The 16,736-nt window shown below is 40.6% G+C and overlaps 1 protein-coding gene across 4 annotated transcripts in view; it reads right to left on the bottom strand.

The window, feature by feature from the left end:
• The window catches only part of OGDH (oxoglutarate dehydrogenase), a gene marked incomplete at both ends in the record, with an annotated part of 65,072 nt that overhangs the window by 27,458 nt on the left and 20,878 nt on the right, over positions 1 to 16,736 (bottom strand). For 2 of the 4 annotated variants that reach the window (XM_084246714.1, XM_084246715.1), the window contains 4 exons: positions 1,314 to 1,460; positions 1,643 to 1,797; positions 7,295 to 7,410; positions 15,590 to 15,634. In XM_084246714.1, the coding sequence (XP_084102840.1) occupies positions 1,314 to 1,460; positions 1,643 to 1,797; positions 7,295 to 7,410; positions 15,590 to 15,634 (463 nt within the window). The remainder of the gene's footprint in view (positions 1 to 1,313; positions 1,461 to 1,642; positions 1,798 to 7,294; positions 7,411 to 15,589; positions 15,635 to 16,736) is intronic. The other 2 variants (XM_084246716.1, XM_084246717.1) reach the window with 1 other exon arrangement.

The raw sequence follows: 16,736 nt of genomic DNA on the forward strand, positions 1-16,736 counted from the left end.
AATCCTCTCACTCCGTCCCCCACACCTCTGACCTATACTCCAGATCTTGTATGCATAAATAAATCTTTAAAAAAAAAATATGACCCAGCAATTCCACTCCTAGGTATCTACACAAAGAATACAAAAGCACTAATTTAAGGGATGTGTGTACTCCTATCTTCACTACAGCCCTATTTACAATAGCCTATTAAAAAAACAGGCTAATTGTCCATGGATAGGCGTGGATCAGGAAAATGTGGTATATGTGTGCTGTGTATAGATACAGACACACACACAATGGAACACTATTCAGCTATAAAAGATAATTCTTGGGCCTATAGCTAAGCTTTGGAAACAACCCAAATGCCCAAAAATAGATGATTGGATCAAGAAGATGTGGTACATATACACCATGGAATATTACTCAGCATTCAAAAAAGATAAACACATGCAATTTGCAGCAATATGGATGGCGCTGGAAGGGATCATGCTCAGTGAAATAAGCCAAAAAGAAAAAGAAAAATACAGGATGGTCTCACTCATAGCAGGAATCTAGAAAACTTAAATAAGGGACCAGGAAAAAGAATAACTATAAGAAAGAAAATATCAAAATCAACAAACAACTATGAACCAGAGACACTCTATGGGGAGTGGGGGGCGGGGAAAGGAGGGCTTGGGGTCAAAATAAGGGGGTTGTAATTGTATGGGGAATATAAAAATAAATTTAAATAAAAAAAAGAAGATAATTCTTGTCATTTGTGATAACATGAATGGAACTGGAAAGAAAAATGCTAAGTGAAACAAGACAAAAACTGGGTATTCTCACTCATATGTGGTATATAGACAAACAAAACAAAGTGTCAGTCTAAAACAAACCAATAATAAACCCTTGGCATCTGACTGCAAAATTAAGGCAATCAGAAGGGGAGGGTGGCAGGGTAGGAATGGGGGAATAAAGGAAGGGCCAAGAGAACATGGTGGAAGATTATTAGGGCATTCACATTAGATGTGAAACCACACATTTGTATGGGTTTAAACCTATAACCCACAAAGCAGATATACCAATGTAAAGCAACTTTACTTCAATAAACATTATTTGTTTAAAAAAAAAAAAAAAGGGAGGGTATTGGGCTTAATTTTTGTGAGGCTGAGCACAAGACCTAGATGTCTGTCTGAAACCACTTGCGGCCATGGGTGGGACTGTGCCTGTGGACTGATGCTGTGGCAACAGTTACCTGGGGCAAGAATGGCACCATTGCATGCAGTGAGAACCCAGTTCACTGCCTGCTCAGTGTCCTGTCCAATATGAACAGGTGGGAGGGCCAGGCAGGTACCTGTGTGGCATCCCCATGATCACATAGTCTACTCCATTCTCACTGGACTTGTCGATGATGGTCTTGAGGGCAGGAATTAGCACCTCACAGCCTTCCAAGCCAAAACGCTTCTCAGATGACCACTTCCGCTGCAGAAACTCCTCAAACCTGGATGGGAACAATGACACCTTCTAGAGCCATGTCACCAGGACCAATCACATAATCTGTGAGGGTGTGCTCACACCCCAAACACCCACCCATGGTGGACAGGCCGTGCTCAATAGACATTGGAATCACTTTTTCCCTGGAAGTGCACATTCCATATCCCGCACCCTGAGTGCAGCCTGTACCTGGTAGAGCGCACAAGTCTAGCCAGTAGAGTCCGCTTCTCCTCATTTGTGAACTGCATGATCCCAGGGGTCTCAAATTTCTGCCGGATCCACTGGCACTGCTCCAGGTCGTTGATGAACATGAACTCCACCCCAATATGCTGACAGTAGGCCATCTGTTTCACACAACAAGCAGGAGGATTTTCACCCAGATTCGCTGACTGCCACTTAGGAGGCTGGGGACTAACAGGTGGCCTTCATTTCAAATGTACCAAGAGCTACTGTGATAAGGGTAGAGATTTAGTATGGCAATCAGGCCTGGCCCCTCAACCTTCTCTGACTCCCAACATAGTCATGAAGTGCTTCCTCCAGGGACCCAGGTTGCACAAATCCCAATGGACAAGGAGAGGATGGTGAGAAACCTGGGCTGAGGCATGACCCACATGTTTAATCCATTACTTAACAATGGGATGATGGACAACAGCAGCTGGGGGTCTGGAAAGCTCCCAAGGGAGGCAGCTTCTCTGACGTTAAGGTTAGACTTTGTGCCCCATACTGTGAGAAAGAAAAGCCCAGTGCTGGTAGGAGATAACACAGATCAATGACACTTAAGGTTCGTTGGCTTTTAGATTATAAATTATTCATTTTAGTAACAGACTACTTTTAGGAACTTTAGGTCCCACAGAAAAGCACAATCATATATATATAATAAAATAAATGGTCCTGAATAGATCAGATGCTTCCTAGGTCACCACTATCACAATGAGAAGTGGCCATGTGTCCTGTCAAAAGCTTAAGGTGAGAAGGCAGTGTGTGGGTCAGCTCTGATGAGCAGGAGAGGCAGGTAGGGCTCAGTGGAAAGAGAGGGAGAGACTAGATAAACCAGAGAGTAAGGCAGTCAACTCTGTGGACACCCTCCTGGGTTCCAGGCAGCATTCTGTAGGAGCCATGACTTTCCTGAGCCAAGTGACCAATGCTCACCTTCCTCTTCCATCTGCCAGCAATTCTGGTATCAGAACAAGAAAGCAAAACTGAATCAGCAGTGGAGTTAAAAGCTGAACAAGAATTCAAGAGTCTGTGGCCTCTGGTTCTCATAACGGACATGGAAACCAGCTGGCATAGCACAGAGAGGGGATGTGTCCACAGTCCTGGCATCAGGTTCTGGACCTGACACCAGATCCCTCTTCTCCCATTGCCTAAATCCTGAAGCCAGAATGGGTATTATTGTACCTCTGCTCCATAAATGTAAAATCTGCCAGAACTCAAAATAATGGCCAACAAAAATATTGTCATCCTAGCCAAGAGGAGGACAATCTGGCCTAAGACAAAAGGGAAACTTGAGCTCAGAAGGAACTTTGTATCTAATTACAGTTCACCCTTAAATGACATAGGTTTGAACTGAGCAGGTCCACTGATATGTGGATTTTCTGGTAAACAGACAAATCAAATTTATGGTTTTTATAAATATATTAAGAAGTGCTATAAATGTTCTCGTCCTTATGATTTTCTTAATAACATTTCTTTTCTCTAGCTTACTTTATTGTAAGAATGCAGTATAAAATACATAGGATATAAAAAATATGTGTAATCAATTGTTTATGCCATTTGTAAGGCTTCTGGTCAATAGCAGGCTATTAGTAAAGTTTTTTTTTTTTTTTTTTTAAGATTTATTTATTTATTTATACAAGCACTGGGTACAGTCAGAAGTGTGGGAGGGTGAGAGAATTCACCAGAGCCAGAGCGGGGAACACAACAGGCAGACTGATGAAATACACTGCTGAGGGGAGCAGCAGGCACGGCAGGAGGGGTCTGTCGTGCCATGTGGGACCCTCGCCAGTGGGCAGGTATTGAACCGGCGCTGCAGAGGCTGCGGGCAGCTTCACAGCCCAGTGCTCAACTGCTGCACCACCAGGGGAGGCCCTATTAGTAAAGTTTTTGAGGAGTCAAAAGTTATATGTGGACTGTTGACTGCTTGGGGACTGGCACTCTTATCCCCCAAATGCTCAAGATTCAACTGTATTTTCATTAACTCCACCTACTATTTCCCTAATAACATCCTAGATGGTCAAGCTGGAAACTTTTAAATCAGACACACAAGCAGCCCAGGAATGGCGTGCAGTCTGCCTGCCTTCCCTTCAGCACCAACATCTACCTGCCATGCCATTCCTACCTCAGCACTACTGCACCTTGATCCACTGACCTGTAGAAGACAGCACATTTCTTCATAAATATGCTTGAGAAACATGGTCTGGTTATAGTGTGTGCTAACAATCACTTTCTTTCATTAGCTTAAAAAAGGACACAAATTCCTTGTGGCTCAACTCTGGCTGCAAGTCTGGTAGAGGGGACAGGAGGTCTCTCCTTATGACACCTCACACCTGGAGGTTAGATAACTTGAGAATGCTCCTTGCTCTCTGCTCCTGATGCAGGCAGGGGCAATGTTTCCATTACTGAACAATAAACAGCTCAGTGGAAACTATTAGGTCAAAATCTCTAGAAATCAGTCCATCTCCAATCTTACCAGCACTAGTTTAGCTATTAACTTGGACATGGAGTTGTAAGACATTGCATCATGTTTTGCTTTTTCTGTTCTTGGCTCAATCCCCAGGAGAAAAGGGCAGTGAACTTTAGGCTGACTCATCACTTCTCATTCTACTGGGATCAAGAGAATCTCTAAAGCTCTATCAGGTCACACCAGCAATCTGGCGTACACATATCCATACCAAGTTAATGCAGCATCATCAAACAAGTTTACTCAAGTATCTGTAACCTGCAAGAATGGGGTATTCTCAGGCCTCCCAGGTGGCGCAGTGGTAGAGTGCTGGGTTGCGAAGCTGCCCGCAGCCTCTGCGGCACTGGTTCGATCCCCGGCTGCTCCCCGGCCATCGGAGGAGGGTCCCACCTGGCGCGCAGACCTCTCCTGCCTCCCGCTGCTCCTCTCAGCAGTGTACTTCGGTCCTTCTGCCTGCTCTGCTCCCCGCTGTGGCTCTGGTGAATTCTCTCACCCTCCCGCACTTCTGACTGTACCCAGTGCATGTATAAACCAACCAAACAAACAAATAAATAAAACATGCCTCTATAAAAAAAAAAAATTAAAAAAAAAAAGGGGTATTCTCAGTTGGGACAAGGAACGTTGACCCAGAATGAGCGGCTCTCTCTGAAGAGCCCTGGACACGAGACATTTTGGGAATAGAGGTGCTATGGTTGGGACCCTTGGAGTGCAGATTCAACTGTCCCAGACAACTCCTGGGCTTCAGCATTGGTCCCGACTGAAAGTAAGAGGCTTGGGGCTCCTTAACCCTATTCAAAGGCCAGGGTCAGTAAGACTTCAGATTCAAGATTCAGAGAAGTTTACGCATAGGAAGACTTTCAACAGCCCCCCGGCCTTGATTCTGCTCTCTGGAAAGAATAATGCTGAAGGGTGAATTTGAGAGGAAGAGGAGACATTTGCCGTGGAAACAATATCCACTGGGAGTTAGGGAGGAAGGTTTTACTATGAGAGGCTGAGCTCCTCACTGGACAGTCACCTGCACTAAGTAAAAGAGGTGCTGGCGCCCAGAGTAACCTCTAGTGCAGACAGATTTAATTCCACTGCTGTCCAGATAGAGAAATCTGAAAAAGCCGAGGGAATGGGGTGGGATCAGTGAGCCTGGGTACTTGGCCTGGAGGTCTGACAAAAGGAAGTAAAGTAACTTTGGGGCTGGGTGATCTGGAAATGTACTAGTCTATATGGGGTACCATTTGTGGATCTAGATAACATGAGAATGCCTAGACCAGCAGCATCCAACAGGAGCATAGTGTGAGTCATATACATAATTAAAATTTTTCTAGTATAAATTAATTCTCATATTCTGTTTGACCCAATATATAAACACAGTGCCTTTTCTATACTTAAAAAGTTATTCAGATACTTTGTACATTTCTAAGGCTCTATGGTCACGTGTAGCTCCCTGATGCCTACCTATCCCCTACATCTACCCCCCCCCCCACTGCCACTGATGCCCACTCCTCCCAAAAGCTCTCCCCTCCTTGCCTAACCCTCCCAAAGCTGACTCTTCAACATGCCCACATCCACCTGATGCTAGTACCAGGCCCCCAGATTACCACACTTTTCTTTCCCCTCAAGCTTGAAAATGAGGAAGGGAGCACACCAAGTTGGACGCTGACAACATTGTAGGATATATGACACAAATTAATGCCAATTAACAAATGTTGCCAAAAGATGATCAGATCTTCTTACTCCACTCTGAAGCCAAAAGTGGACCATTAACAAGAGAATTTTAAAACAGACTTCACTTACTGGAGCTGGTTCTCCCTCTTAGTTACACAACTAAGTCACAAGCACAGGAGCGAGGGTCTGGCTTGGTGGACTGGATCTTGAGGGGTGGTTCCAGTGCCTGAATCAGGGAGGGAGCCCCCTCGGGGAGCCCTGTTACTCCCAGGACTTGTTAGGAATACCTGGTGTCACAATGATTCAGAGTATGCACATTAGGAAGGGTTCTAGGTGACTGTACAGTCAATCTGAAGAGTACTGTGCCAAAGTTTTCTCAGTCTGTGTGACTGTTGACTCTTGAGATCCAAGTGCTATGGATAGCACTGAGGAACAGTTAATGGCTGAGAACTGGCAGGCAATCCCATCAACTGTTATCAAGCCGGGATGCCAGAGAACCAGGAAGCAAATGGTTAAGGCAATCGTTTGACTGATTTCTTTTCAGGAAGGCAGTTAAATGCTTAACTGATTTATTTCAAACAATGCCTCAATTTATTTTACTAATCAGGTTCCAACCACCTCAGTTCAGTTTGTGCAGCCTGCAAGAAGGACGAAAGCATGCATAGTTCTGGTCTTGAATGACCTAAAACCGCCAAAAGTCCTATTTACTAAAATCTCTGCCCCAGGAAGACCTAAACTATCATTTTGTGAACATGTAACATGATGAAGTATATAGTCTTCAGTTCCTGCACAGATGCCCCAGAGTTGCCTAGTACTCTAGCACCCAAACACGCAAGGCTTCTTTGATCTACTTTTATTCTTCTCCTTTTAAAAACCTTTCAAATCTTCTACCTGGGAAGGCAGTCTTTGGAAATCTATTTCCATAGCTCTTACTTGTCACAAGTAATGAAACAGTTCTTTGACAAACTTGGATCTGCTCTGTTTGCATATGGTGATCCCTTTTATTGGGTAACACAAGGGCAAGTCATCCTCACACAGAGTTTGGAAGCGATGCCAGTCAGTGCAGAAGGGGACAGACACAGGTAGAACTTGCTCTACAGTGTGTAGAGGAGTGTCCTGGCAGGCTTAATATTAACCAAGTCCAGAAAGGAGAAGGAAAAACAGAATAAAAAGGGAAAGGATGAAGGACAGAGAGAGGAGGAAAAGAAAAGGTGGGGAGTATGAGCCAGGGAAGGCTCTGCAGCTGGAATGTATGTGTGCTGGGGACCTCACACATCTGAAATAAACTCCCATTAGGACTAAAATGCAGAGAATTTTTTTCTCCTTACTATAGTTGATTGTAAAAACATGGATTTCTATTTCCAAAACAGAAAAAAAATTCCCTTTCCCTTACATTAAAAAAAGATAAAGAAGAAAAAGACAAACTAGTCTGGAGGCCTTCTGCCAATATAGGTTTTTAACAAGTCCACTAGATTTTTCTGGAGATGGAGATTGTTTCTTACCTCTAGTCGTCGGATGATCTCCCGCAGAGGAAGTGCAGACTCCTGCCCTCCTATGAACGTGGTGGTGGGTAGGTGGAAGACCTTGTCCAGATCAGACTCATCTAGGCCATAGAACCCTGGAGGGTGAGGAAAGATGGGCATAGCCAAACAGGAGCCACAGTTTATGAAAAAGGGAAGGAACTCCCCAAGGGAGAGAAAAGAGAAGAGAAAAATCATAAAAATATCTGATACATATGAAAATAAATATTTTATAGTCAGAAACACAATGTCAACAAATGGAAGCTGAGATTATTACTTGGTGTCATTGGTAAGTGAAAATAAGATTCATATTATGCATATATTAGTCCAGTGCACCAATTATCCATAATTTAGAGAAAAATGTATTTCAAAGACCCAAAGAAACAAATCAATTTGGGTTTGAAAAGACACTAGGTAAGTCAATTAGAAAGCAAATGGAAAAAAAGTTAAGGAGAAAATTCAAGTAGAAAATGAAGAATTGGAATAGAATAGGTCATTTATGCTTTATATGTTATTGACATAGGTATGTGTTAAATAACAGGCACTGGGGAGGCTTAAGAAGTGAAGGGACAATCACCAAGTTGAGTGGTTTGTTGGAGAGCTTTTGTCAGCAGAACAGAGAATTAAATGGCTGTCCTTTGATGATGGATGGTGCTCTTCTAAAAAAACCTCACAACTGAACCCATTCTTGAGACAACACTCTACAGAAATGAATCTAATTCTCCCTCTTCCAATACTAAGAAATATTTACTGACTGATCACTAACTCACTAATTAACCAACTGCTAATAATTTCTGGAACATTGACTGTATGCAAGGAGCCTCTTCATCTGAAAGCATATTTTAAACTGATAAAAAACATGACAGAAGGGCTCATTACTGGGCATTATAAGCCTTATACAAGAAGAATATATCAAAGGGGAAAAGAAACTTGGAGGAAAACTATCAGGTGTCATTGTAGGTTGTGGCTATCAATTACCCTGAAAGTGTATAACTAAAATGAAGTAAAGGGGCAGTTCATAATCACTAGGGCTCCAACATTTCACACCAATAACCCAGTCAGGTGAAAAGTAACATTGAAAACAAGTATGCCATTGTCTCTAACATTTCACTGCACAAAATCAGATACTTTTCCTGGCTTAATTGAGCTTAAGTAAGAGCAATTGTGACACATAACAACCCAGTGTGGGACTACAGCAGTAGCCTGCAAACCTAAGTATGTATCTGAATTTCTAGGAAATTTGTAGAAATGCACACTTCCAGTTTTCATAAGTGAGTCAAGTGGTCAGGCATAGGCCAGTAATCTACCCAGAGGCTCCTATTCAAACCAGCTTAGGAGTCACAGCCTTTAATTATCTAATACTTTAGGGCACACATTTAGTCTTAAAAGCAAATTTTATATTTTTGAAGTTTTATTTTATGAAAACAAAAGCAATATGATGTTCTTCCCTGGGGGTGGTGACAGCAGCAGCTGCTTAGTTAAGCCTGCGCATGCTTTCCTGCTGCTACTCTATTAAGATGGGGACATGCCATCATGTGGGTCTGGGCAAATCACTTGGCTGTGGTCATTCACAGGGCAGCTCATGGTGTTCATGGAGAAAGCCACAATTGATTTGGGGATATTTTTCCTAGATAATGAAGGAGGATCAAGGAACCAGAATATCCAGAGTGTATACTCTGTTGGGAACATTTTGACCCTTGAGCTGACCAGTGAGGCATTTCCCCCCAGAAGAACCTGGGCTGTGTAATTTTTCGGTATGAAAACCCCTGGGGCTCACTTTGTGTGTGGTTCTTCACTTTGTTGCCCTGAACTGATATTCTTAGGCTGTTCTGCTGAACCTCAAAACCACTGGCCTGTTTCTGGGTTCTTCAGTCATTTGAGAAATGAAATGTACAGATGTCCTGGGAAGGTGGAATAGATGCATTCTTCCCTACCCTATTACTCCACTAAGTGCCCATAACTATCCTAGACATCATATGTGAAACCAACATAAAATAATTCTGAAAGGTGGAGAAGGGGGGTGTAGCCGTCAGTGAAGCCTGAGAAAAACAGCAGGGAGGCCCCTGGGTTTCCTTTGATCATCCATTTCCCTGACAAAGCAAAGAACCAGCAACCCAGAAATTCCCACAGGTGCAAACAAAAATGTCCAAACAAAAGGTATTCTCTCTAAGAGGTAAGGAAAATTAGCTTATCAGAAAAGAAAACTTTTATACAGTAACTACTCTATTCTACACAAACACACAGAACAAACTGTAGCCCCCCATATCACCCCTCGGCCAAAGGGCTATAAAGGAGTCTAACCTCTGATCCCAGCCCAAGGTTTCAGAGAGGGTCCAAAGAGAGAGCCCAAACTTTCATTTCCTCTAAGAGGCAATGTGCCAGCCCACTCCCCAACCCCAATGTCAGTAGAGACCTCAGGGCACCATCCCCACCTGAGAGTAACTAGGTGGGCCTCTCCCCACCACAGCAGTGTTCAGAGGAAATCTGCTTTAACAGATTTAAATGGGATTTCAAGTGTCATGATACCCCAAATGCCTTGGTTTCAATAAAAAAGTCACTCATAACAAGAATCAGAAATATCTTAGATTGAATAAAATATCAACAGATACCAACACCTAAATGACAGATGTTATAATTACTTGACTAAGATTTTGAAGAAGCCACCATCAAATGATTTCACTAAGCAACTAAAACATGATAAAGACAAAGGGAAAAAATAGGTCTCAGCAAAAAAAGTGCCAGCAAAACACTGACGGTACAAAGGACTACATGGAAAATTTTGAAGCTGCTTAACATACTAACCAGAATGAAAAATGTAATATAAATGGACTCAATGGCAGAATCAGGGACTATAAGATCAAAGAACTTGAAGGCAGAACAACCGTATTAGCCAGTCTGAAGAACAGAGAGAAAGCAAACTCAGGGGAAAAAATGAAGAGATACCCCGGGAAACATGACAGTACAAGGAAAGATTTCACATATGTGTCAATTTCAGAAGGAGAGGGGGAAAAAAGGTGGTTGAAAATTTCCAAAATACAGCAAAAGTATTAAACTAAAGAAGATAGAATAAACACAAAGAAATGCATGCCAAAACATGCTGTAATTTGTTACTTCTGAAAATTAAAGACAGATAAAATCTTGAAAGCAGCCACAGTAAAATGATACCTTACCTACATGGAAAACAAATAATGACAGTAGATTTCCCATCAGAAACCACGAAGGCCAGAAGGATGTAGTACCGCACTTTCTAAGAGCTGAAAGGAAAGAACTGTCTACTGGAACACTGTATTTAGTGACAATATCCTTCAGGAATGAAGGGGAGATGAAGACATTTTCAGATGAAGGGAACCGAGAGAGATTATCACCTTAAACAAAGGGCTAAAGGAAGTCCTTTAAACAAAATGGGAAGGATGTTAGACGGAATCTCAGATATCAAGAAGGAAGAATGAACATGGAAAACAAAAAAATGGGTAAGTAAAAACACTTTCCTTTTCCTGTTGGGTCTTCTAAATTATGCCTGTTGGCTGGAACAAAATTTACAACACTGGGGCCTCCCTGGTGGTGCAAGGGGTTAAGCAACACACTATGAAGCTGTCTGCAGCCTCTGCAGCAGGAGTTGGATCCCCGGCCTGCTAGGAAGCAACCCACATGGAGCAGCAGACCTCTCCTGTCTCGCCTGCTGCTCCCCTCAGCAGTGTATTTCAGTCAGTCTGCCTGTTCTGTTCCCCACTCTGTCTCTGGTGAATCCTCTCACTCCCTGCATCTCTGGCCTGTACCCCAGCTCTTGTATGCATAAATAAACAAATCTTAAAAAAAAAAATTTACAACACTGATGTGGCTCTAAATATATGTAGAGAAAATATTTAAGACAATTACATTATAAATATTGAGAATGAAGGGGCATAAAGGAAGTTATGATTTCCATACTTTACCTGAACTAATAAAACAATGACACCAATAGATTGTGATGTTATGTGATTACATAATGTAATATCTAGATAGCTACAGAAAGGCTACAAACCTCTAAACATAATGAAATACAGATGAAAAATGCTCTCTATAAATAAAAATGGAATTTCAAAATACATTAAAAACCCCCACAAGAAATGAAGAAAAGGCAGAGAAATGAAAAAGACAAGCAAATATGCAGACTTAAACCCTAACATATCAATAATTCATTAAATACAACTGATTTAAACATATCAGAAATTGGCAGAGCAGATTAAAAGAACAGAACTCAACTATTTGCTTGTCTATAAGAAATCCCCTTCACAGGCTTCCCTGGTAGCGCAAGGGGTTAAGACATAACCTATGAAGCTGTCTGCAGCCTCTGTAGCACGAGTTGGATCCCCCGGCTGGCCAGGGAGCAACCCACATGGAGCAGCAGACCTCTCCTGACTCGCCCGCTGCTCCCCTCAGCAGTATATCTCAGTCAGTCTGTCTGTTCTGCTCTCTACTGTCTCTGGTAAATCCTCTCACCCCCCACACCTTTGGCCTGTACCCAGCTCTTGTATGCATAAATAAATAAATCTTAAAAAAAAAAAAAAGAAATCCCCCTCAAATATGATGATATAGTCACAACAATAAAGAGATAGAAAAAAATAATGTTAACACTAATTAAAAGCAGGAGTGGCTATATAATCAGGTAACATAGATTAGAGCAAAGAAAATTATACTAGAAACAGTAATGAGCAGTACAATGAGAAGATATAGTAATCCTAAATGTGTGTGCACTGAACAACAGAACCACAAAATACTGTAATCCACAATTACAGTTGGAGACTTCAATATCCTTATCTCAATAACTAAGAAGTATATAGAGAGCCAGCAAGGATATAGAAGGTTATCAACCAACAGGATCTAATGGGCACATATAGAACACTTTACACAACAGCAGCAGAATATACATTCTTTCCAGTGTGCATGGAACACATGCCAAGGCAGATAATAAATTGGGCCATAAGAAAATCTCAAAAATTGGCAGAATTGAAATCAGACTGCGTACATTATCTGACCTTAATAGAATCAAATCAGAACTTAAAAACCAAAAAAGGACATGGAAAATCTCCAAGTTCTTAGAAAATGAACAATACATTGATACTTCTAAAAACTTATGGGTAATAGGAAATAGTAAAGGTCAAATAAAATAGTTCAAATATTGAAATGAATGAAAATGAAAATACAAATTATCAAAGTTTGTGGGATAGCTTAGGTAGTTCTGAGAGGGATTTATAGCAGTGAATATACACATTAGAGAAGGAAAGATTATAATCAGTAATATAAGCTCCTACAACAAAAAACTAGAAAAAGGAAAAGAAAACAAGAAAACTTCAGAAGGAAAGAATAAAGAGTAGAACTCAGTGAAACTGAAAATAGCAGAACAACAGAGAAAAATCAATGAACCAAAGAGCTAGTTCTTTGAAAAGATCAATAACATTGAAAAGCCTTTTTTCTTTGTAGAAAAAAAGACACCAATTACCAATATCAGAAATATGAGATGGTATATCTCATTGCAGATTTTCAAGAATAAGGGAAAAAGCATGAACAATTCTATATACTACATTTGACAATTTAGATGAAATGAATTACCCCTAGAACAACACGACAATTACCCAATATGAAATAGATAATTTTAATAGTTCTATGACTATGAAGAAGTTGAATTCATAAATAAAGATTCTGAAAGAGAAATCTCTGACCCAGATAGGTTTGCAGGAGAATTCTATCATGTACTAAGAGAAGAATTAATGCCAATTCTATACAACCTCTCCCAGAGAACAGGAAAACTTCTCAACTCACTTTACAAAGCTAGAATTACGCTGATACTAAGGGCAAACGAGGATAGTGCCAAGAAGGAAAATTACAGTCTGATCTCCTTCATGAATATAGTTGCAAAAAATATAGAAATACACAAATATAAAGAATTAAGTACCAAGGCCAGACCAGGCATGTGCCAGTATGCAAGTTTGGGTCAATATTTGAAAATCAATGTAATCCACTGTACAATTAGATTCTCAGAAGGATAAAAACCATATAATCATATCAACAGATAAAGAAAAAGTATGTGGCAAAATTTAACACTGACAATAAAAACTATCACAAAAAACAGGAAAAGAGGAACTTCCTCAATTTGATAAAGAGAACCTATAAAAAAAATCTACAGCTAATATATTTAATGGTGGAAAGACTGAATGTTTTCTTCCTAAGATAAGGGACCAGGCAAGGATGTTCAATGTGCTTAAACAAAGTACAGGAAGTTTTAGTTACGGCAATAAAAGGAAAAGAAATAAATGTTTCTATATTCAGATGTTGACACAAAAAATCCTTAGGAATCTTTTAAAAAAAAAGTCTTAGAGAGAGCTCATTAATTTCACAGGATACAACAAACACAAAAATCAATTGTATTTCTAGATGTTAGTAATGAATAGGAAAATTAAAAAGAAAAATAGGTAAATTAAAATGCAATTTACATGTAAATTAAAAAATGTACAGAACTCATGCAAACACTACAAAAAACTAATGAAAAATCAAGAATATCTAAATAAATGAAAAGACATACTATGCTCACGGGTTGGAAGGTAATATAGTAAAGATATCAATTCCTCCTAAATTGGTCTTTAGGTTTAATATAATTCTTATCAACATGAGAGCAAAGCTTTTTGTAAACATTCACCAGATTATCCTAAAATTTACATGGAAAGAAAAAAGTCCTAGAATAGTGAAGACAATTCTGAAAAAGGAAAATAAAGTTCAGCAGCTATAGTAATCCAGACAGTGTGGGGATGGAGGAACGAACACAGATCAAATAAAAGGAAGAACATTCAGGAATAGACCTACTTGAGTAAGTCTAACTGATTTTTGACAAAAGTGCAAAAAACAATTCAATGAAGAAAAGACAAATGTTTCAGTTAATGATGAGAGAACAACTGGGCATAATAGGCCAAAAAAAGGTTCCTTGACCTGGACTTCAAATCTTACACAGAAATGATTCCAAAATGAATCATAGATTTAAATGTAAAATACAAAACTAGAAAACATTTAGAAAGATATGTAGAGAAAATATTTGATCTCTAGAGATAAGAGCTCTAGGAAAGTTCTTAGAATTGACACCGACAGCATGACGACCAATAAAAGGAAAAATGGGTAAGTTGGACTTCATCAATATGTAAAAACTTTTGTACTACAAGAGATCCTACTAGCTGAAGAATGTGTTTAACACAAATGTCCTTCAATGAGTAAATGATAAAAACAACTGTAGTACACCCAAGTCAAAGACTACTACTCAGCAATAAGATGAAATTCTAGAACATCATGCTGATTGAAAAAAATACCAATTCCAAAAGGTTACATACTCTGATTCCATTTGCATAACATTCTTGAATGTTGTAACATTCTTGAGTTGCACACAAGGTGGAATGGAAGGGAGCAGGTATGGCTATACAGGGGAGCAGGAAGGACTCTTGGGGTAGTGGAGGCATCTTATTTTGCCTGTTGTTGGTGTCAGTATCCTAGTGTGATGTAATATGGTTCACAAGATGTTACTTTGGTGAAAATGGGCTAAAAGGAACATGGAATCTGCTATTTTTTTTACAACTGCTTATCAAGGTACAATTATCTTAAAGTAAAAAGTTAAATCAAAACTACAGTACTGCAGATACACATAAGATGGAAAAAAAGAGAACTTCTCAGAGAAGCCTGGTGTGGAAGGAAGACTGGTCACTGGGGGAGATGACAATAGGCAGATGAACCCAGCACTTCAACTCTGGATTCCTCAAATGTGTCTTGCCTAGAACCCTGGGCCATTAAAAATTTCCAGTAAGTTTTTATTAATATTTTAGTTGCCTATCAAACATGGGAAGATCACTGTCAAAAATGCCCAGGAAACAGAATCTGAGAGAATCCAGAGTCCAGTCAAAGGCACAGCGTAGATATAGAGGAGAGGATGTGGCAACATGCAAAATGCAGTGTGGCCTCAGGTCCCTGCTGGTTATAGCAGGGGCTCGAGACACACTGAAGATGGGAGCAAAGCGATGGGAAACACACTTGAGTGAAGATGCCCTTCAGAACACAGAAGGGACAGAAACAAAAGTGACATGATAAATATGGCTCTACTATTGATTCATAAGTAAATGACAGAAACATTTCAAAACAATAAACTTCAAGACACTTGACAGAAGTTGCATCAACTTTCCCCAAATTACATGCTAGGAAAAGTTGCCCATTGTATCCAAATGAAGTCCTCAGCTGCAGAAAGGTGAAGGCTTGTTATTTTCATACCTCCTACTGTTAGCATTCGAAGTCGTTCCTTGAAAACTGCAAGATCTGAGAGGCAGAGTGGGGTAGCATGAGTGAGCGCAGAAGGAAAAAGACAGGTGAGAGTTAGTTAAAAAAACAAAAAACAACACAAAAACTAAACAAACACCAAAACACCCAAACTATACCATTACCGGTCACAGGTGACACAGACAACATCACACAGACATACACACGCCGAAGGAAAGGAGGGAGGGTATGTCACTTTAGTAACATGGTCACTGTTCCTAAACAGCTGGAATAAGGTGAATGTAAGGGAGGGAGCTGCTCCCCCACATTTAGAAGCCACCAGGTGGCAGTGATTGAGACTTTCATTCCCTACAGAGGCTGACAGATCTTGGCTGAAAAGTCAAATCCACCCAATCTAGACTACTTTGGAATGAAAACACAGGGAGAGAAAATGAGAAAGCTTAATTTTTAGTGTACCATTCCTAACAACAGGAACAAGAGTCACACTAGATTCCAAACCTCAAGATTATGACAGATTCTAAAGAACAGAAGGAGGGTGCATGATCTCCCTTGAAGGCAGAACGAGGACAGAAGCACTGAGTTGCTGAGAACACAATGTAGCTGAGAGCTGCACATACAGCTGTGCATTTTCCTTTGTCAGACAGCTCTGCAGAGCATTTACCACACCTAGCAGCATTCCTGGCCATGGCTGGTATCTGGATACAGTGGTCACTGAGTGGATGATCACAGTGACAGGCTCACAAGGGCCAATGGCAGATGGGCAGAGCATGGTCCCTGGTATTGGGGTTGCTCTCTGCCCCTGGAGTGCAGAGAAAGCCATGCCTACACTTCTGAGAAAGGTGAAGGTAAGTGACTCTGAGAGGATATACTCCTAAAGGCTCACTGGGTGAGTACAGCTCTCTTTTTTTACAACAGCAGCACTCACCAAAGATTTCCGAGCTAGTGGCTCTTAAGACAACAGAACATCCAAATTCTACACAAAAGTACGAATGCTTTGCTTAAGGAAGAATGAAGAATTTACATTTTTCTACTTCAATCCTCAAAAGTCAAGACACAGGACTATGTCAGGCAGCCATCTTTGTTGTCTGTTGCCCTCCTCTCACACCACGAGAACTACAAAGGCTTAAAAACCTAAAAATTA

This window comes from Talpa europaea (genome assembly GCF_964194135.1).
Source record: "Talpa europaea genome assembly, chromosome: 11".
Taxonomy (NCBI): Eukaryota; Metazoa; Chordata; class Mammalia; order Eulipotyphla; family Talpidae; genus Talpa; species Talpa europaea.